This window comes from Peromyscus eremicus, chromosome 20 (genome assembly GCF_949786415.1).
Source record: "Peromyscus eremicus chromosome 20, PerEre_H2_v1, whole genome shotgun sequence".
NCBI classification, from domain to species: Eukaryota; Metazoa; Chordata; class Mammalia; order Rodentia; family Cricetidae; genus Peromyscus; species Peromyscus eremicus.
In genome coordinates, this window is record NC_081436.1 from 26,504,825 (window position 1) to 26,527,100 (window position 22,276).

The 22,276-nt window shown below is 47.7% G+C and overlaps 1 protein-coding gene and 1 non-coding gene across 2 annotated transcripts in view; one reads left to right on the forward strand and one right to left on the reverse strand.

Moving 5' to 3' along the window:
* Positions 1-22,276, reverse strand: part of Mroh1 (maestro heat like repeat family member 1) — a 66,515-nt gene that overhangs the window by 21,088 nt on the left and 23,151 nt on the right. The window contains exons 10-23 of the mRNA XM_059246911.1: positions 19,441-19,519; positions 17,888-18,001; positions 10,920-10,993; positions 8,746-8,865; positions 5,673-5,780; positions 5,220-5,364; positions 4,943-4,983; positions 4,506-4,647; positions 3,950-4,002; positions 3,383-3,490; positions 2,776-2,895; positions 2,358-2,480; positions 715-861; positions 612-638 (exon numbers count right to left, since the gene is read on the reverse strand). Coding sequence (XP_059102894.1) covers positions 612-638; positions 715-861; positions 2,358-2,480; positions 2,776-2,895; positions 3,383-3,490; positions 3,950-4,002; positions 4,506-4,647; positions 4,943-4,983; positions 5,220-5,364; positions 5,673-5,780; positions 8,746-8,865; positions 10,920-10,993; positions 17,888-18,001; positions 19,441-19,519 — 1,401 coding nt within the window. The remainder of the gene's footprint in view (positions 1-611; positions 639-714; positions 862-2,357; positions 2,481-2,775; positions 2,896-3,382; positions 3,491-3,949; positions 4,003-4,505; positions 4,648-4,942; positions 4,984-5,219; positions 5,365-5,672; positions 5,781-8,745; positions 8,866-10,919; positions 10,994-17,887; positions 18,002-19,440; positions 19,520-22,276) is intronic.
* On the forward strand, positions 13,053-13,156 carry LOC131897282 (U6 spliceosomal RNA). The gene has a single exon (XR_009375635.1). It is a non-coding gene; the product is annotated as a U6 spliceosomal RNA (small nuclear RNA).

The window sequence follows — 22,276 nt, forward strand, 5'->3', positions numbered from 1 at the left end:
GGCACAAGGGAGGCCATCCTGAGCACACAGAGTGCCAGGCCCTCCTACTCCTATGGGTCGGGAAACAAAAAACTAAAAGAACCTCACCAATCCCACCCCCAGAATGCTCCCCACTCTCCAGGAAGAGCCAACTGTCCCTCACAGAGGCCTGTCAGGTTAGTATCAGGATATCACAGGAGAAGTATGTTAATGAGACCAAGGGAACCTCTCTGGCCCTTTTCAATAGCTCTGGGCTTAACTAGCCCTCCCCTAGGTGCTCCCTGGGGTACAGAGAGAGGCAGATCCAAAAGCATTGGGAGCAGAGCCAAGGGCGCCAGAGCTGTCGCTGGGCTGTGTGGGACACTGTAGCTATAGGGGGCCTTCCAGCTGACTCCAAGCATGTAGCCCAGGACTATTGCTTCGAGGCAGAAGAAGTCTTGCTCTGCCCTCAGCAGGAGCTTAGATGTTACAGCTCCATGAAGTGCTGCTCCAAAGGGAAGTGGGCGGGACACTCCCCCAGGCCCACCATGGCCAGGAAGCCCAGCGAGTTCTGGGTTTGGCTCTGCCCCAAAGCCCAGCCCAGAGGAGAGAGAGAAAAGGCACAGTTCACATACAATTGCTATACACTATACCTTGGTCTCTACCTTTATTCCCAGAACCTAAACAACGAAAAGTGAAATAAATTAAGACTCTGGAGTTGTGTGACTGGCCCACACTGACAGCTGCAATGCTCACCTTGGTATTGAAGCACTGAAACATACTGCGGAGGATGTCAGACTCGACTTTGGCCAGCACCAGCTCACGAGGGGCCTGTGCAGCCACGTGCCCATAGCACAGGATCAGAGCACTCTTCATTCGCTCCACTTCATGCTCACTTCGGTCCTGGGAGGCGGAGAGATCAGCAGGGTGTCAGTTACTCAGGGAACTACTCTCCACAGGTAGCCTTGCCTGGCAGTGTGCTTCCTGTACTCTAAAGCTCCTGGAATACTCAGAGCCAGCCAGGAACACCAGAGGCCGCACCCAGGGATGGCAGAAGGTCAGACCAGGTGCCCACCCAGGCCCACTGGGAACCAACTGGTTGCAGGAAAAGAGCTGAGGCAGTGGGACCAAGGAGGAAAGGAACAGTAAAAAGAAAAACTGGAGGCCTACCAACCGGAAACGGCAGGGCTGTGGCTGCAGACCACATGACTGCAGACCAGCCTTCTGCCCGAGAGGCGTGTAGATATCAACATTAGAAAAGGTGGGCAGCAGCTACATGTGGTAGAACACCTTTAATCCCAGCACTCTGGATGCTGAGGCAGACTCTTTGAATTTGAGGCCAATCTGGTCTACACATCAAGTTCTAGGCCAGCCAAGGCTACATAGTGAGGCCCTGTCTCAAGACAGAGACAGAGGGGGCTGGAGAGATGGCTCAGTTCAGAGCACTTGTTATTGCAGAGTCCCCAGGTTCAATTCCCAACATCCACATGGTGGCTCACAACCATCCATAACTCCAGTTCCAGGGGATCCAATGCCCTCTTCTGATCTCAGTGGCACCAGGTATGCCCAGACATACATGAAGACAAAACACTGATACACATAAAAATAAAATTAAAAAAAATCTAAAAACACCTGGCCATAAAGGAGGGTACAGTTCAGTTCTCCACTTGTGTGGTTCAGGTAAGAACTGCCCCCAAAGCTCAAGTATCCCCGTACTGCAATGGTTAGAGGTGCAATATTTGGGAATGTCTGTAAAGTTCACAAGTCCCCAGAGTAGCAATGTTCAGAGGTGGAGGCCTTTGGGAAGAGACTGGTTCATCAATGCATTAACTCTTTGACAGATTCATAACATCATGGATGGGTAAGAGCTGTTACAAAGGCAAGCAAACTTTGTTTCTTGGCTAATGAGGTGAGCAGCTAGCTCCCTTCGCCATGCCCTTCCACCATGTTTGGCCTACCACAGGCCTTAAATCAACTGACAAACAACAGCGGATTGAAACCCCTGAAACGGGGAGGCAAAATAAATCTTCCCTCCTTAAAGCTGATTTTCTCAAGTATTTGTCATAGCAACAGAAAACTGACTAGCCTTCAACCTTGCAGCTCAGAACTCCTCTCAGTACCCACACCTGGAGGCAGGCCACTGTCACCAGCCAGATTTGCTTCTGGGATGCCCTCTGCTGGGAGGGGACTCCAGGCCCAGAGGAGGGAATACAGGGTGCCAAGTGGCTGCAGAACAAGGTGCTTTTCTGTTTCACTCTGAGCCTGAGGTACTCACCTGGCCTTGATCTTGAGAAAAGAAAGAGCTGCAACCCACCCTACCACAGACACTGAAAAGCAGGAGAGCCACAGACAGGGATCTACTCACCCAGGCCTCCATTCTGGGTAGTGACCCTCCTTACCTTAAAAATGCTAAAGATGCCGACGGACTTCCTAAACACGTCCGACCTCACAAAGTCCTCCAACTGTGCTAGAGTGTCCTCAAGGTGGGCAATGGCACAAATCCCAAAGCAACAGGCAAGGCCCTGGGGAGGCACACAGGTGTGCTCACACTTGGGCAAAGTGGCCCACCTGCCCACATGCTGTGTGGGGGGAACATACACACACACAATACATATACACATGTACACAGAGTACCATGCACACATAAACCCAAAGGCACACTGTATACACGTGAGCACATGTGTGGAAGCAGGTAGTGTACCACACATACATTCATGTACCTATATGCTCACAGCACACATGAGCATGCACTGGCTAGCTGCCTTGGAGGAGGGAGATGCCTACAGCCTGGCAGCCCTGGGCAGCAGGGCTCCCTACCTCCTGCTCTGCCTCCTCCTGGTATCTGGCTGTCTCCAGCAGCTCTCGAAGGTGTTTTCTTACCACCTCCTTACTTGAAGCAGCGCCCAGCGTGGTTCCTATGCACTTATACAGGAAATTCTGGAACAGAGGCAGAGAAGACAGACGCACCTGACTCCTGAGCACATAGACACCTGCACTAAGGGGCACTGCTAATGGAGAGCTGTACTTCTTTTTCTTGCTTTCCTTTTTTTTCTTTTCTTTGGTCGTTTTTGTTTTTAGAGACAGGGTTTCTCTGTATAGCCCTGGTTATCCTGGAATTAGGTCTGTAGAACAGGCTGGCCTTGAACTCAGGGATCCATCTGCCTCTCAAGTATTGGGATTAAGGGTGTGCACCACTATGTCCGGCCCCTGAGCTATGTTTGAGAAACAAGTAGCAGGTAACAAGTCCCCATCCCCCAGCTGTTAGCGGCAGTGAAGAGGATTGCTCTTGCTCTTCCCGGGTTGGCCAGGGCCGCCAGAGTCATGAGACAAAGGCACAGACAGGAAAGATCTAATACTGAAAGCACAGTTGCTGAGGACTGGGACTGTGCAGAGCCCCCGACCCCAGCTGGCTTGTCTCGGGCACCTTCTCCTGAGGTGTCCCATTGTAAGAGGGTAGCTGCTTGCACATCTCCTGACTCAGCTGGCAGATCCATGTGTTGTCAGATACCACGGCCAGGGTGTCTCGTAGGAACTGTGGATGAGAGCACCAGTGAGGGGCTGGCTATGGGAGGGCCTGAGGCCTGGGATGTCACATGATAACCTCATGGTGACTCCTGTAGGTAAGTGATCTTTGAAGGTGGGCAGCTATGAGACGTGCTGAAGCACAAATTCCTCTGAACTGGGTTGGGGACAGTGGAAGGAGGGAAGACCACTTTCTGTGGCTAGGATGGCTCAAAGGGCCTCAAATGTGGTGCTTGCTGATAGAGGGTAGGAACCTGTCATGGAAATCTGAGGCCCACCACCATCCTCACCCCAGACTCCCCTACTGCTAAGCCCATTCCCTGGTCACACCACCAGGTGAAGTCGGATAGCAAGTCCCTCGAGAGGTACAGTACACCAGTCCCACATTGGCTGCCCCAGCCCTCCATGCCCAGGCCCAGAATGTCCCAGAGCAACACAGACAGGCCCTTGGCCTTCTGTCATCTCTCACCACTAGAAGCTTTTCTTCCCACTCCTTCAGTGACAAGGTTTCTTCAGTGTGCTCTGAAATGACCAGTAACCCAGTTGGCTGGGGTCCTGCCAGGCAGGTTCATCCCAACATTCATGAATGGACCTCAGTGCCCACCTCTTTGTCTTTGGGAACTCCCAGGAGGAACGCAGCAGCCAATCACACCATAGGCTGCACCCACTTCCCACATCTCACCAGGTAACACCTCTTGAGACATCCAGGCCCTTTCTTTTTTTTTTTTTTTTTTTTTTTTGGTTTTTCGAGACAGGGTTTCTCTGTGTAGCTTTGCGCCTTTCCTGGGACTCACTTGGTAGTCCAGGCTAGCCTCGAACTCACAGAGATCCGCCTGGCTCTGCTTCCCGAATGCTGGGATTAAAGGCGTGAGCCACCACCACCTGGCTAGGCCCTTTCTTAGATTACAGCTAAGATTATTTCTCCCAATTTACAAAACCTGGTTTATACCAGCCAGCCCTTATGACAGATGGGTACAAGTAGGGTCAGAGATGGCTAATGGGCTCCTTAGTCTCACTGGCCTCACCATCTAGGTACTCTAACAGCACAGGCATGGTTGTCTCCCAGCGCTGGCCCAGCAAAGGGTGGATGTTCCGATGCATAACCTTGAGGAGGCGCAATGAAGCTGCCCCGCGTCCATCTCCCAGGTAGGGATTAGAAGACACAACCTGGAGGAGGGCAGGAAGCGGGCTGCCTAAGCATGGAGTCACCTGAACCTCCTGGTGGAGCTGTAGCAGGACAACTTCCCAGCTTCCCAGGAATGAAGGAAAGCCAGCCAACACAGGTGGGAGACATCTCAATGAGATGTGGCAAGGGTCATAGCCTGCCACAAGAACGGACAGGGACTCTGAGGCACAGAGAGTAACCACGGTCAAGCTGACACCTATGAGCATTAATATCCCATTAAGGACAAGGACGGTGTCAGCCAGTGTGCTTGGACACAACAACAGACCCTCTGCTTACCAGCAGTCTTGTGGTCATAGCGAAGGGAGATGGGAGGTTTGCTGGATAAGAAACATGGAAATTGTTACAAGGCAGGAATAGGTGTGGGATAAAGGATGGGTGTCACATGCAGAAGCAGGCAGCTGGGCTGGGACATCATGCAAAAGCAGCAGCTGGGGGAGAGATCAGCAGCAGAGGCAGAGGCAGGGGCGAGGGCGAGGGCAGAGAGCTGAGAAAGGATAAGGTGTGAGGGCACGGAACCGGTGGGGGTCAGGTGCAGGTGGTTGGGCCTCCACACCATTCGAGTTGTACTGGACGAGGAAATCATCTGCCCCTGCCTCCTGCCTCTTCAGGGCTAAATGCACAAGGCTCCTGCAGAGTGGGGTGAGGGCCGCAGTGAAGCGCACTGGGATGAGGAACTCGAGCAGGTAGGGCCAGAGAACCTGAGGGACAGAGGGCCACGGTCTGTGGACTGCAAGCACTGGGCATGGCCTCCAGGGCAGCAGAGCTGAGAGGATTTGGTCTCCACATCTACATAGGAGCAGGGCAATTTTAGAGGGCCACAAGCTAAGACGGACAGTGTGTCCTGCCATTGCTGAGAGGTCCTCCGAGCACTGCCCGGCCACTGCCCTCTCAAGGCCACCTCCACTCCACTGTTCACTTGTTACCCAGTCAGGGATGGGGAGGGCAGGGAATCTTAGGAAGGGAAAGCTCAGGCAGCAGGCCTCGAGCTGAAGACATGGACACTCACGCTGTTCATCCTGTCCACTGTGGTGCTGACCAGGTAGAGGGTGCGGATACTGACTGTCCGCACACTGTCTGCTGCCAGCTCCTCCCCATCAGGGCCGGGCTTCTCAGGCTGGGGGAAGAGGCAGCAGAGTGAGAACAAAGATGGATGGTTGTCCACACACTCAGGTAGGCACGAGAAAGGAAAAGGCTGACAGAAAAGGAGCCAGGGCAGACCCACCAAACCTGCCCCTAACAGTCTGTTACTTTCCATAAAGTGTGCGACGATCACTCCAGAAAAGCTGGTGAGATGCTCAGGGAGCAAACATGCTTTCTGTGTAAGACTGACAATCTGAGGGATTCCCAGACCCGATGGGGCAGGGAGAGAACAACTTCTGAAAGTTGTCCTACAAGGACACGTGTGCCTGCCCTCACATACTCATACATATACACATACATGCACACACATACACACATACATACACACATACACACACACATACACACATACATACACACATACACACACACATACACACACATACATACACACACACATACACACACATACATACACACACATACATACATACACATACACACATACATACACACATACACACACACATACACACATACATACACACATACACACACACATACACACATACATACACACACATACATACACACACACATACACACACATACATACACACACATACATACATACATACACACATATACACACATACATACATACATACATTTCTCTCTCTCTCCCTCTAAATCTTTTTTTAAAGGAGGAATTGACCTGTGGGGCCCAAAACCTTCCTTGGCAAGGCTTCCTCCAAAAGTGGGCTTATTATCCACGACCTCTAGTACTTTAAGACAAATGCAGGATGGGCCTACAAGACGGTTCAGTGGGTAAACACACCATCAAAACCTGATACCCTGAGATCTATCCCCAAGACCCCATGGTGGAGACAACCAACTTCTATGTTACCCTATGACCTTCATACATGTACTGTAACATGTATGAGCACACACACATAAATAAGTAAATGTGATTTTTGTTTTTGTTTTTGTTTTTGTTTTTGTTTTTGGATACAGGGTTTCTCTGTGTTGTTTTGGTGCCTGTGCTGGATCTTGCTCTGTAGACCAGGCTGTCCTTGAACTCACAGAGATCCACCTGCCTCTGCCTCCCGAGTGCTGGGATTAAAGGCGTGCACCACCACCGCCCGGCTGTAAATGTAATTTTTTTTTTTTTTTCCGAGACAGGGTTTCTCTGTGTAGCTTTGCGCCTCTCCTGGAACTCACTTGGTAGCCCAGGCGTAAATGTAATTTTATAAAAAGGAGAAAGTAGATCTGGGAAAAGTTAGAGGAAAAGTAGGGAGTGGATATGATCAAAACATTTCATATGAAATTCTCAAAGAATAACAAAAATTATGGGGCTCAAGAGATGGATCAGTGGTTTAGAGCACTTGTTGCTCTTACAGAGGACCTGGGTTCAATTCCCAGCACCCACGTGGTGGCTTACAACCATCCATAACTCCAGTTCCAGGGAATCCCATGCCCTTTTCTGATCTCTGTGGGCACCACAAAGCATGCACATAATACACATACATACATGTAGGCAAATATTCATACACATAAAACAAAAAATAAATCTAAATTTAAAAAATTATTTTATATATATGGATGTTTTCGTCTGCACATACATCTACATACCAGAAGAGGGCATTGGATCCTAGAGGACTACAATTATAGACAGCTGTGAATCTCCATGTGAGTGCTGGGAATTGAACTCAGAACTTCTGGAAGAACAGCCAGTGCTCTTAACTGCTGAACCATCTCTCCAGCCCCTGTGTTTATTCTTTTAAAATATAATTTTAAAAAATTTAGGGCTGGAGAGATGGCTTAGAGGTTAAGAGCACTGGCTGCTCTTCCAGAGGTTCTGAGTTCAATTCCCAGCACCAACATGGTGACTCATAACCATCTGTAATGGGATCTGGTGCTCTCGTTTGGCCTGCAGGGATACATGCAGACAGAACACTGTATACATGATAAATAAATAAATAAATAAATACATCTTTTTTTTTTTTTTTTTTTTTTTTAAAGAATAAACACCAGAGTCCTGTTTGAGGTACTGCATATACCACAATGACAGAGTACAAGAGGGCGGCCACATGTGGTGGTTTGAATGAGAAATGTCGCCTATAGGTTCTGGTATTTGAACACCTGTCCCAGTTGGCAGTGCTGTTGGTGGAGGTGATGGAATCTTTAGAGGTGGAGCCTTGCTGGAGGAAGTGAGTCACTGGGGGCAGGCTATGAGTGGTCTTGCCCCAATTCCTGTTCACCGTTTGCTTCATGTGCAGTAGAGGATAGATGTGAACTCTCAGCTTCCTGTTCCTGCCGCCATGCCTGCCACGTGCTGCTGTCTTTCTGTCATGGTGGACTCTCATCCTTCTGGAGCCAGAAGCCCAAACAAACCTTTCCTACAAGTTGCCTTGGGCGTGGTGTTTATCAGAGCAATAGTAAAGTACTAATACATGTCTCTATTCTGAAGTGACCTTAGGACAAACTCGCTTTGCTAACTCCAAGAAACCAGATCCAGAGCTGGCAGCCCAAGAACCTGAGCATTCATTCACTAGTTCAGTGTATGACCACTCCACCTTCACTCATTTCCTCACTAAAGAGCCCAGTATGTACCCTGTACATACTAGGCAAGCACAATGCTGCTGAGCCATACAACCACCCACTACCTGCAGACTACTTTATCATGTCTTACCTTGCTCTCCTTCCAAAGAAACTGGTGCTTGATTAGTAATTTTTTTTTTTAAATAGAAAAGAATCAAAGAGAATAAAGTTTCCAGCTTCTGCCTCTGCTTCTGAGTTGGTATCTGTTGAGTGGACTCACAAAATGCAGAGACCCTGACTCAGACACCAAAGGGAACCTCGGCCCACACACAGCCACCTGCTGCCAGGCCAGCGGTTCTTGGTAACCAGTGCTAACAGCGCTCAAGAGATACACAGGCTCAACAGCCTGGCATCCAACAGATCCAGAAACAGGTGGGTCTGTTGGTAGCAGTCCTTACCTCCTCTGGGGGCAGAGCACATTGCTGCACAATGAAGTCAACCATCACCTCACCTCCAGGCTGCTCCAGGTAGCCATGGTGGGCCATGGCACTGATCACCTGCACCACAGCCCGTTTCACCTGCCCAGAGGCAAGAGAAGGTCAGGAAGGGGCACAGGGCACACATCTGGTCCTGTGCTATACCTGCACCCACATCTGTATGTGTACTGCATGTGCACCCACATCTGTATCAGTGCCAATACCCACATGCTCCTACACCACACCTGTACCTACAACTGCACCTGCATCTAGACGCACAGACCTCACACTTGTACCCACACCTGCTTGCTCCGCTCTCAGCTAGCAGCCTTTTAGCTACCTTGTGACATGTGCAGTTCTGCAAAGGAAGGCCTCTCTCTTCCTGCTTTCCCACATACATTCTTGCCCTCCTCTCAGCCCCTCAGAAGTCACCTTCTTCATGCACTTTTACCAAGCTTCATCCTCATGTCTATAAAAACAGTTCTGCTAAAGATCTGCTCCAAACCACCCTGCCCTTGAGCTCTACCTCCCTACCCTACACTCATGGAGTCTTGGTGCATAACATACCTAACCTATCTGTACTGTTCATCTGGCCTTGAGCTATAGGACTGGTGTTCTTCAGGGCTGGCCTCTCTTGTGTGACACCCACATTTCCTGTGATATGCTACTGACCTGGTTGTTTGGGCCTTCACTCAGGCAACGTTTCTCAGACCTTTAACTATCACTCAAGCATTGCTAGTTCTGAGCCTGCATGGCCAGCCAAAATCAGTGATGTTTACTCAGAGCCACGGTCTCTCCTAGCCCACCGTACCCATGCAGACACTGGCCTCTGTCCCCAGCCTGAGCACTGTGCACAAGGCCCCCACTCTCAGGAACCTTCGGGCTCAGGAGAATGTTTTTGCTTCCTAGAATGTCAGGTCAAATGCAGCTGCAGCTGCCCCAAGGAAGCCTCCTGAGATTACCTCCTCCTGTTATCCCTATGTCACATTCATGTCATGGCTATCTATGGGAACAGGGTTGGTCAGGGTTGGCAGCCAACTGCCCAGGCTGAGCATGCATGTGCCTACTCGATACTGCAAACATCTCATTGTTTGGACCCATAATGAGCTCAGGACTCTGTCACAGGTGTATCAGGGAAGACTGTGCCAGAATATAAAGGTCTGAGGGCTGTTATTTGGAGTTTGTGTCAGAAGCTTCTGAAGAAATAACAGTAAGATACAGAGGAGGTCCCTAGAAGTAGCACAATGCTGCAGTAGCTCTCAAGGAGGGCTTGGATCCTGCTGCCTCTGAACAAGATGGACCTGTTCAAGACAATAGTGCCTAGAGGGCTGGAAAAGGTCTACCTTGCCTAAAGAGGAATCTGACCTGTTTGCTAGACTCCTGGGAGCCCTTGAGATATCACATGGTAATAATGTCTCATGATCTGGGACCAGGGTCACCTCCCACAGTCGAAGGCTGAAATTCAGGTAGGAGCCTGCAAGCCACATGATATCAGTCCCATTTTCAGAGAGGCTGGAGCCTGAGTGTAGCCACACAGACAGCCCAGCACATCCATACAACAGGGCTCAAGGCTCAGGACTCTAAGACTAAGGAATGACTTAGCTGGCAATACTATGTATGGTCACACATTGCTGCCAAGCTACTAACACTGCCCCGCCCACAAAAGGCAATGGGAAGCTGCAGGTTTGGACACTCCTGAACTCTGTCCCAAGAGCTCTTTCCCAGCTGATTTTTGTTTTGGAGATAAGATCTAATTGTGTAGCCCAGGATAGGCACGAACTCCTATCTCAGACTCCTAAGCGCTAAGATTGCAGTCATGAGCTACCACACCCAGCTCCTCAGCTGATTTAAACAATGCCTGTGTAAGTGGTGAGTATACCAGCCGCCTGAGTTCTCTGAGTCCTTCTGGTGAATGGTGACCCTCAGGGTGGTGCTGGGGCCCTCTGGGCCTACGACAGATCCCAACCCTGGGGGCCTTGGGTTCCCTAACAATGTGGAAATGTATCCTGTTCACACGTGTGCATCTCTCTGCTTGTACCCAGAGACCTGTAGGATAGGCACTTCTAGTGTTCTGGCCACTCTTCTGTTGGCTGCTCAGGATGAGCCAAACTAACTGGCCTATTCCAACAATGGCCAAGCTAATCTGTCCACTTTACCTTATTGTTGGTGTCCAGAAGAGGGAGCCTCATGGCAGAGAGGATAAAGGGCTTCTTAACCTCCATTTGAGCAGCTGCAATAAACAAACAAGATGGCTTAGTCCCCGCCAACCAAGACCAGTCATCCTACCCACGTCTACCTTGAAGTCTCGGCCTCAAGGGACCTGGCCTCACTTGGTCCTCATGTGGAAGGGGACATGGCATAAGCCCATTGCTCTGAAGGAAAAAAACAACAACATTTTACCAATCAAAAAGTAAAAAGGGATTTTTAGTTCTCTTCAGAGTCCTTGTGCACAAAGAACTGTGCTCTCAAATCCTGTGAGGTTGAAATGCAGTGTGCTGCAAACTTTGCAAGGGGAAGCAGAGGGTAGACCACAGAAGATCAAAGGAATTAAGGAAATGCCACTGTTAAGCAGGAGCCTCAGAGAAGGCCATCTGAGACATCTGTCCTGTCTTTTATCCACTGCTAAATGGTGTCCCCACTCTGAGAGTGCTCAGTTCTCTGTACATGAATTTAAGAAAAGCTCTTTGTAGCCAGGTGGTGGTGGTGCATGCCTTTGATCCCAGTACTTGGGAAGCAGAGGCAGGTGGATTCTGTGAGTTCAAGGCCAGCCTGGTCTACAAAGCGAGTCCCAGGACAGCCAAGGCTACAAAGAGAAACCCTGTCTCGAAAAACCAAAATAAGATAAATTTAAAAAGAAAGAAAGAAGCTCTTGGTATTGCATGTACACTTGCCTCCCACCAAATATGTTTGCCTGGCCAAATGTAGACAGCTTTTTAGGACGGTCACCTTGGAAAGAGTTGCTCTCTAGCTCATTCAAAAGAAGTCATTATGAAAGCACAGTATGAGTAAGAGGTAGGGGGGCTGTGGGTGAGGGCCCAAACCAGCACCTAAGGGACAAATGTGATGCAGAATACCAGAATACCTTCTGCTCAGATTGTGTTTTCTGTAAACCTCTTCCCTATAAAATATTAAATCACAGTGGCTTACAGTTGGATAGACACTCAAGGTTCATTTCTCAATCTCTAGCCTGAGCAAACAACGACGATGATGAATTTAAAGTGGGGTGTGGGGGCGCTGGAGGGATGGCTCAGTGGGTCAGAGCATGTGCTGTTCTTCCAGAGGATCTGAGTTCAGTTCCCAGCACCCATATCAGGTGGCTCATAGTCATCTCCAGGGAAATCTGACATTTCTGGTCTGTGTGAGTACGTACACTCATATGCACATATCCACGGACATATATAATTAAAAATAATAAAAAGAAGCCAGGCAGTGGTGGTGCACACCTTTAGTCCCATCACTCGGGAGGCAGAGGCAGGCAGATCTCTGAGTTTGGGGCCAGCCTGGTCTATAGAGTGAGTTCCAGGACAGCCAGGGCTACACAAAGAAACAGTGTCTTGAAAAACCAATAATAATAATAATAATAATAATAATAATAATAATAATTTAAAAGGAGAAAAGAGAAAAGCTAAGGTGGGGCCAGGGCAGATGGCTCAGTGAGTGGAGGCGCTTGCTACCCAGACTGCTGAGTTCCATTCCTGGGACCAACATGGCAGACGGACGGAGAGAGCCAATTCCTGTAAGTGTTCTCTGATGTCTACTCCCTCTTCACAGTACTCACACACTCACGGTAAACAAACAAACACACTAAATTTAAACATATCTTTTAAAAAGCTAAGCAGTTGGCAGTTAAGGCGATAAATAGAAAAGTGGTTCAGAATCTAGGGAAGTCATGTCAGGGACTGTAACTGAAGTGGCATCAGAGTCACCAGATGGTTAACATCTGATGTGACAGGTCTGGGGTGGCTGGGTACCTCTAGCACGTTCCAGGTGACTGTGCTATTGGTCTGGGGCTCCTTCTTACTGTTTCTTTCTTCCTTCCTTTTCTTTTCTTTTTTTTTTTTTTTTTTTTTTTTTTTTTTTTTTTTTTTTTTTGGTTTTTTAAGACAGGGTTTCTCTGTGTAGCCCTGGCTGTCCTGGAACTCACTCTGTAGCCCAGGCTGGCCTCGAACTCACAGAGATCCACCTTCCTCTGCCTCTCAAGTGCTGGGATTAAAGGTGTGTGCCACCACTGCCCGGCTTATCTCCTAACACTTAAAAGAAGTTTCAAGATGGCCATTAAGTGGCCCTATGTGCTGAGCGCAGCACACAGACTGAAACTGGAATGATACACAGAGGATCAACACAGCCCCTGTGCAATGATGACATTTACATTTGTGAAGCATTCCATATTTTCCTATAGTGGACTTCACTTTTTATGATAAATTTTCAATGGATATTATGCAGTAGTTATCACTGAATGTAGTACATGCCTGCAACCCTAACAGGAGACAGGAAGATCATGAGCACCAGGCTAGCTGAGGAGGCTGCCATAGGAAGCTAGTGAATTCGAGGCCAGTCTAGGCTATAGAACAAGACCCTGTCTCAAAAAAAGGGAAGTAGGGGCTGGAGAGATGGCTCAGAGGTTAAGAGCACTGGCTGCTCTTCCAGGGGTCCTGAGTTCAATTCCCAGCAACCACATGGTGACTCACAACCATCTACAATAAGATCTGGTGCCCTCTTCTGGCCTACAGGCATACATGCAGGCAGAACACTGTATACATAATAAATAAATCAATCTTTTAAAAAAATAAATAAATAAAAGGGAAGTAAAGAGGCTGGGGAGATGGCTCAGCAGTTAAGAACTGCTCTTGTGGAGGACCTGGGTTCAGTTCCCAGAACTTACATCAGGCAGCACACAACCACCTATAACTCCAATAAAGCATTAAATGCTTAAACCTCCATGGGCACCTGCACATGAACTCATGAAGGCACATATACATACATATAACAAACAAACAAACAATCTTTTCTTTAAAAGTTAAATAAGGAAGAAAAATGAAGGCACTGGGCGCAATGCAGGTAATACACTGTTTGTGACAATGTTTTCATTATATAGACAGTCCAGTAAGAAAGATGTCATCTTGATCTCAATTTCACAAGCCAGGAGTCTGAACCCAGAGGGCACACAGCACTCAGAACACAAGCTCCCAAAGCAGCAAAAGGCAGAGCCCAACACAGAGGACGGAGACCTCAAAGAATCATGGCCTTGTCCCCAGTGCCCCAGCCCTACCTCCCCTGGAGCCACCACAACCAAGCCTGGTCAGGGGCCAGGGTAGTAATCACATACAATGCAGAACAATGAGATGTGCACTATAAAAGCCCAGACAATAGAAATTCTAAATCTGACCTGAGGCAAATATGCAGTGTTTAGAAGATGTTGAGGAACATTCATGACTTTAAAACTGAGGTAGGAGGCTGGGCAGTGGTGGTGCATGCCTTTAATCCCAGCACTCGGGAGGCAGAGACAGGCAGATCTCCGTGAGTTCGAGGCCAGCCTGGGCTACCAAGTGAGTTCCAGGAAAGGCGCAAAGCTACACAGAGAAACCCTGTCTCGAAAAACCAAAAAAAAAAAAAAAAAAAACCAAAAAATCTGGGGTAGGAAGAAAAGATGGTAATACCATGAAACTTGTGTGAACAGAGACTGAGGACAGTCACCAGGAAGTGGGCAACTTCAGTGCTACAGGAAGGAGCACTTCACAGGCAGCAGTGGTGACAGCCACACTATTGTGTGGCTGTACTCAACATTACTGAATTATGCCATTGTATATTATGTCATTTTACAACAAACAGAAATAAAAGCAGGGCTGGAGATGTAGCTACGCTGGCAGTGTGTTTGCCTAGCATGGAGCCGAAGGTTGGATCCCCAGCACTGAGTAAGAACAAGTGTGGGTGAACACCTGAAATCCCAGCACTAGGGAGGTGGAGCCAGGAGAGGAGGAGCTCAAGGTCATTCTCAGGGATATAACAAGTTCAAGGCCAGCCTGGGATACCTGACATCCTCTCTAAAAAAAAAAAAAAAAAAATCAAACAAAACAAAAAATATCAATGGTCAGCTGTGCATAGTGGCGCACACCTTTGATCCCAGTACTTGCGGGGCAGGTAGAAGCAGGTGGATCTCTGAGTTCAAGGCCAACCTGGTCTACACAGTGAGTTCCAGGACAATCAGGGCTATATAGAGACCTTGTCTCAAAAGACTGAAAATAAAAACAAAAACAAACTACGAATAGCTAGACCCTGGAACCTTAGGGGCCAAGACACAAAGGTGTAGATGATAAGGCTATATTATTCAAGACCAGAGCATCTGCTACTCACCGGGGTAGAGGTTCATGTGTGTTGTGTAAATTTTTTGGAGAAATTTAAAATGAACCTGTGTCCTGCCTGGAAGTCATATTGAAGCCCAAAGAATGGTTCATTCAAGTTCATCTTTAGATGACTAGGATTTCTCAGGGAGCAACAGACAACTATAGACAGCCTTATTTTCCTGAAGTTGCTATCCTGGTCCTATTTTACACAGCTTTAAGTCTGCAGAAGTGATGCAAACCTGAGCTCAGAGCGCTACCTAGTGTTAAAGCAACAAGGTGAGTACAGGCTCAGACAGCATAGTAGTGATAAAACTAGAGTCCAGGAAAAGTATGTCTGTGCCCCATCCTTGCCCTTATCAGGGATTTTTCTGCCTTGTTTTGCTACATGAAACAGCTAACTAGTGGCTTGCTGCGAAACAAGTCACCCTGGCTAGGATGCAAAGGACTGGCTGCACGACAACGGGTATTTTAGGAAAACCGGAGTGTTTTCATCTAGCAGTACTAGACAAATGCATACCTACAACCTGAAATTCTGGTCCTAGACACACATTTGACTAAGTGTGCACGGGGAAATGGAAACAGCAGCGGCCTTCTTTAGGGTAAGAAACTGGAAGAATCTGCATATTCATAGCCAGCAAATGAACTTCCTAGTTCATCACACATGATGAACTCTGTGATATATAAACATATCATAAACAGAAAACAGAAAAATAATTCAGATACAAAATGCTCCATACCGTACAATTTCCCTTTCTTTTTTTTTTTTTAATTTTATTTATTTGTTATATATACAGTATTCTGCCTGCATGTGTCCCCGCAGGCCAGAGGAGGGCACCAGATCTCATTACAAGTGGTTGTGAGCTACCATGTGGTTGCTGGGAATTGAACTCAGAACCTCTGGAAGAGCAGTCAGTGCTCTTAACCACTGAGCCATCTCTCCAGCCCGAATTTCCCTTTCTTTACACAACATGCAAACAGTAAGATTTTCTTGTGCTGGAAGCTACCCTTCAAAGACCTGCTAGTGGCCCCATATCCTTTCCTTATTCCGCATCCAGGTGGGAAATAATGGGCTTGTGTTATCATGTACTGAAAAGAACGGCTACCATCTGTGCTGTTTCCACGTGTGAGCTGTACTTCAAGAAAAAAACTAAAAGCGTCTTGAATCTGTATTTATGAAAGCAAGAAGCTCCCTAAGGTAGTTTACAGAGAGAAATGAAGCGCACGATGAATATCTCTAGATAGAGAGAATTCTGTTTCCTGTACGCAGACATTTCCATATGAATGCCCACAGACAGAACACAGAGGAGAAATGATATACAGGCAAACACAGAGGCTCTGAAGCGCCCAGATGCAATGTAAAAATTAACTCAGAAGCCGGGCAGTCATGTTGCTGCCACAGCTGTTACATAGAGAAACCCTGTCTCAAAAAACCAAAAACCAAACCAAACCAAAAGCCTCAGAGAAGATGAGAAAGGTTTACCTAGATAGTCACGGACCAATGCTAAACTCCCCCTCCCTAAACAAAGAATTGACTTTTTCAATAAAAATCATTTTACTGTAATGAAATCAATAAAAGCATCACACAGCTAGAAGAAGGTTTCCAGTCAAATGCTGGCTGTGGTGGTGGACACCTTTAATCTCAGATAGCCAAGACTATGTAGAGAGACTCCTCAAACAAACAAACAAACAAACAAACAAACAACAGCAGCTCTGGCTGTCCTGAAACTCACTCTGTAGACCAGGCTAGCCTCAAACTCACAGATCCACCTACCTCTGCCTCCCCATGCTGGGATCAAAGGCATGTGCTACTAATGCCCAGCCCTACTAGTGAACTCTTTTTTTTTTTTTTTTAATTAATTAATTTATTTATTTTTTGTTTTTCGAGACAGGGTTTCTCTGTGTAGTTTTTCGCCTTTCCTGGAACTTACTTTGTAGACCAGGCTGGCCTTGAACTCACAGAGATCCTCCTGCCTCTGCCTCCCCAGTGCTGGGATTAAAGGCGTGTGCTACCACCGCCCGGCCCTCTTTTTTGTTTTTTTTTAAATACACACCCACACCTAAAAAAAAAATCAGCACCAAAATTCTGGTGCCTTAAGCTACTGCCTGGAAGAGCCCCAGGAAACATGATCCTCGTATCTAATGACACCCAATGTGGCCCATGGTCATTGATTTCTGACCTCTGACAGGTCATGAATGAAACTCACCAAAACAGAAATGTACCTGTACAACTGTGATTACCTTTTTGAACCTTATTGTTAATCAAATAAATCTCCCTTAAAAGCAGGAAACTTGGGGCTGAAGGTGTTGCTTAGAGGTAGAACACTTGCCCAGCATGTGTGGAACCCCAAGTTCTATGTCTGTGGTGGTTTGAAGAATGGTCCCACAGCCATACATAGCTTAGTACCCAGCTGGTAGAAGAGTTTGGGAGGGAGTATGGGGTGTGGCCTTGTTGGAGGAGGTGTGTCACTAGGGGCAGGCGCTGAGGTTTCAAAAGCCCAGGCCACCCCCAGTTTTCACATGCTTGTGCATGTGCACCTGCTCTCCCTCACCCCCCACCTCCAAATAAACCTTTTCTTCTAGAAGTTGCCTTGGTCACGGTGTCTTATCACAGCAGTAACAACTAAGACAAAGTTCAACTGTGAAAACCACCAAGGCAAATTACTATTATTAATAGTAATTCCGAGCAGGATGCCACTGTCATCTGTGAGATGGACACTACCCTGGTGTTACCCTGTGCTGGACACGGCACACGTGGCCAGTCTGCAGGCACAGAAGGCACTCACCAGCCGAGTTGATGATGTGTCTCAGGATCTGCAGGGTACCCACGCGGAGTCTCTCATTGTTAGTGTCCAGCCTGGGCAGTAAGAAGGCCAGCAGTCGGTCAGGAGAGCAGCAGGCTGCAGGGTAACATGCATATCAGACACTTTCTAAGTCTCTTCACTCCTTGCTCCATGCTTGCATCCTAAGCTCCCCAGGACTGAATTTGTGTACCTTGGTCATTCTGGAATTGGAGCTTCCCAGGACAGGGAAGGCAAAGACTCACTGTGGGGAATGCAGGAAGCTGGAACTCCCTGGCCATCACGTTCACCCCAGTGTTTTCTTGGAGTGGTTGTATAAAGGGAAGGGTTAGAGCATGGGGGGGGGGGGCTTTAACACCAATGGATTGCTACCACACAGGCCATGTGAGACTCAGACCTGCGGTCACCAGGACCAGTGGGCTTGTTCCAACTTAATTCATAGGGAGCTCACAAGGGACCCCTCAGAGATCCTCCTGCTTCTGGGCTGGTCTGCAGATAGAGAATAATTCCCAAGCACTCCACCCCTGACCCTGTACAAACTTCTAGCCTGGAACTGTATCATTGCCAATGGGAACCTTCTGTAAATTACCTTGGTGAGTTCTCATCTTTGTGAGCCAGTGTCAATGACTGTAAAAAATTGGTCCTTCTCCCTCCTACCACACTCTGGGCCAGCTGAACCAGTCTCCTAGCATTCCCTCCCTCCAGGCTCTAGGTGGGTGCTGGTCTTCAGCAGCTGGTAAGTCACAAACCTCCGCCTGACCCTCAAGCTGGCGAGCGAGCAGGCCCTGATGGACTGCAGACACCGGGGACAGAGCTGGCAGGCCAGGCTTTCACTGTCCTAGACCACCAGGCTCCAGTAGAGGCACTGAAAGATGCTATCACCTCTAGCGGGGCTCAGGTAATGCCAGACTGATGGCCAGAGCCAAGCAGCCACATAAAGGGGTGCAAAGTAGTGGACTGTGGCTGAGGGTCAAGGGTGGACCGTGTGGAACGGGAGACAGAAGCCTCTAGAAGAAGAGAAGTGCGGATGTAACATTGACTTCCATGGAGATCAAGTACTTGGGAGCTGTGGCTAAAACCAACCCTCCTCAGCCTGAGCCATGAAGCCATCAACTGTTGTCCTCCTAAACAGGACAGCTGACCAGACATGAGGCATACGACTGGGACTCCAGTATTTGGAAGCCTGAGGCAGAAGGATCATGAATTCAAGGCCAGCTGAGCTAAAAGGACCCTGAGAACCTGTTTTGTTTGTTTTTATAATAATAATAATAAATAATAGGCATGCAGTGGTGGCACACGCCTTTAATCCTAGTGCACAGGAGGCAGAGGCAGGCAGATCTCTGAGTTCGAGGCCAGCCTGATCTACAGAGTGAGTTCCAGGACAGCCAGGGCTACACAGAGAAAGCCTATCTCGTTAAAAAAAAAAAAAAAAAAAAAAAAAAACCAAACCAATAATAAATAAAAATAAAATAAAGGACAAAGGGGACCTCTGGTCAGACACGTTCTCCGAGGCTTCCTGTCCAGAAGCCACCACTCACCCAGCACCGTGAAGCAGCGAAGCACCTCCTTCTGGCTGCTCATCACCAGGGGGCTCGAGGACTCCACAGGCACACAGATCTGCTCCAGGGGACAGGACAGAGGTTGTGGTGACAGACTCACTGTCATGTCAGGGCCCTGCTGTGCAATGGATGAGTGGCTCTACCTCACCTGGAGGTACTGGAAGGTATTTTGTTGTTACCGCTTTTGGTGTTTAAAAAATTTTTAAAGAGGGGCTGGAGTGATGGCTTAGCGCTTAAGAGGTCTAGCTGCTCTTCCAGGGGACCTGGCTTCAATTCTCAGCACCCACATAGCAGCTCACAACTGTTACTCCAGTTGCAGTGGACTTGAGGCCCTCTTCTGACCCCTGTGGGTACCAGGCACGCACATGATACCCAGATAAACATGCAGGAGGAACACCAATACATGTAAAATAAAATAAGTTAAAGATCTGCTTGACTGTTTTATATGTATGAGTGTTTTCTCTAAATAAATGTATACGTTCCTGGTGCCCCTGGAGGTCAAAAGAGGGTGCCAGATTCCCTTGGACTAGAGTTACAGATAGCTGTGAGCTTGTGGGTACTAGGAATCAAACCCAGATCATCTGCAAGAGCAACAAATATTCTTTTTTTTATAATTACATTTTATATTTACTTTTATTCTTTGTGCACTGGTGTTTTGCCTGCATGCATGTCTGTGTGAAGGTATCAGATTTTAGAGTTACAGTTGTGAGCTGCCATGTGGGTGCTGGGAATTGAACTCGGGTCCTCTGGAAGAGCAGTCAGTGCTCTTAACCACTGAACCATCTCTCCAACCACCACCACCACCACCACCACCACCTGCCCCAGCAACAAATATTCTTAACCGCTCACTGAGCTATCTCTCCAGCCTATGCTTTGTTTGTTTGTTTTTCGAGACAAGGTCTCACTATGCAGCTCTGGCTGTCCTGGAACTCACTACGTAGACCAGTCTGGCCTCAAACTCACAGAGATTCATGCCTCCCAAGTGCTGGGATTAAATGCTTGTGCCACCACACTTAGCCTGGTAAATTCTTAGCCTAGTCTACAAGTAAGTTCCAAGACAGCCAGAACTATGCAGAGAAACCCTATCTCAAAAAACCAAACCAAACCAAAAAAAAAAATTATTTATTTTTATTTTATATATGAGTTTGATTTTTCCTACATGTGTGTATGTGCACCAAATATGTGTCTGGTACCAGCACTGAATCTTCTGGAACTAGAATCACAGGTTATGAGCCAACATGTGGATGTTGGAAACTGAACTCAGATCCTGTGGAAGAGCAGCAAGTGTGCCAAACTGCTGTCTCTCCAGCACCAGTAAGTTCTTTTTTAAAAAGTATTTACTTAGTATTATTATTAGTGCGGGGAGAGGGGTGTATATGTACTATTGCTGTGGAGATCAGAGACCAACTCAGTGGAGTCGGTTTTCTCCTTCTACCTTTATGGGGGAGTTCCAGGGAGTGGACGTGTCTTGAGTGGCAGCTTGAGTGGCAAGCACCTTTACTCACTGAGCCATCTCATGAGCCCAATAGTAGTTCTTATTGTAAACCCTCCTGATGTTGGAAGATGGGGCACTTTGCTGCAAACCACAAAAATATATGAAGTAGGATTTCAGCTGGTATCCTGATATTACGACAGGCTAATACCTGGAAGAAGCCAATGGCCTTCCAGAGGTCATGCTGAGGCTCAAGGAGTCTTGGTGATACTGGCTTTTGATTATTAGCTGCTTCCTGCTATAAATTTCTCATGTGCTACTGTAGCTTTTCTATCATTCATTGGGCACCATTTCCCCTCTACTAATGGAATATATAGATAACCTTCAGTGCTGACAGCTGTGCACAGCCAGAACCCCAGTTCAAGCCTCCCTGTAATTACTGTCATTGGCAGCATCTGGCTAGGACCATCCCTGGATGGACGAAAGTACCTTATCAGAGATACCTCTGTACTCTCTAAGAACAGACTTAAGTGTCCAGACTATCTGTTTGAGAAGGCCTGGCAGCTGTGCCAATTAAGCTTAACTTCTTCCTTTCCAAAGTCTTATCTCTAGTTTTAGATCCACCCTTAACAATTAACTCAGTAAAGGGCTCCTACTTACAGGTACATCTAGCTTTGACGGAAGTTGCCTAGCCAAGTTGCCTAGCAACTGAGCACACTTCCCCCGACCCTGCCAGAAGCTGTGGGAGCAGAGATAGCTTGGAGAGATAAGGGGCCAAGGGATAAAAGGCAGTTTTATTTCCAGAGCAAGGACAAGACAGAAAAGAGAAAAGAAAATGGAAGAACTAGATGGTAAGAACTGGAGAGGAAGGAACGGAGATGGGGAAGAACTAGACTGAAGGGCTAAAGAAAGTACTAGAGGAACGAAATGGAAGATGAGGAAGAGCCAGATGGGGAAGAACAAGATGAGAGAGAAGGAGATGGGAGAGGAGCTGATATGGGAAAGAACTAGATGGATGAGAACCTAGATGGGGCAGAACTAAGATGAGAGGATTAAGATAGAACTTAGAGGACAGCAGATAAAGGTAGACAGAAATCAGGCAAGAAAGGAGCTAGGCAGGAGAGCAGAACTGAAGCTGTGTAGACAGAATTGTATCCCAGAGGAATAAAGCAGATAGACAAAAGAGCTATGAGTACTTAGATTCTTTTCCCGAAAATAATTCTCGCTGTTTGTAGCTTCTCTTCTGGGCCCCTGGGAAGAAGATTATTAAAGCTGGTCCTTAATAATATTCGAGAGCATTTTGATTCCCTAACTTTTGGATTATCTGCTGTGGGATGGTCTGTATGTCAAGTGTGTTGCTGATTGGTCAATAAATAAATCACT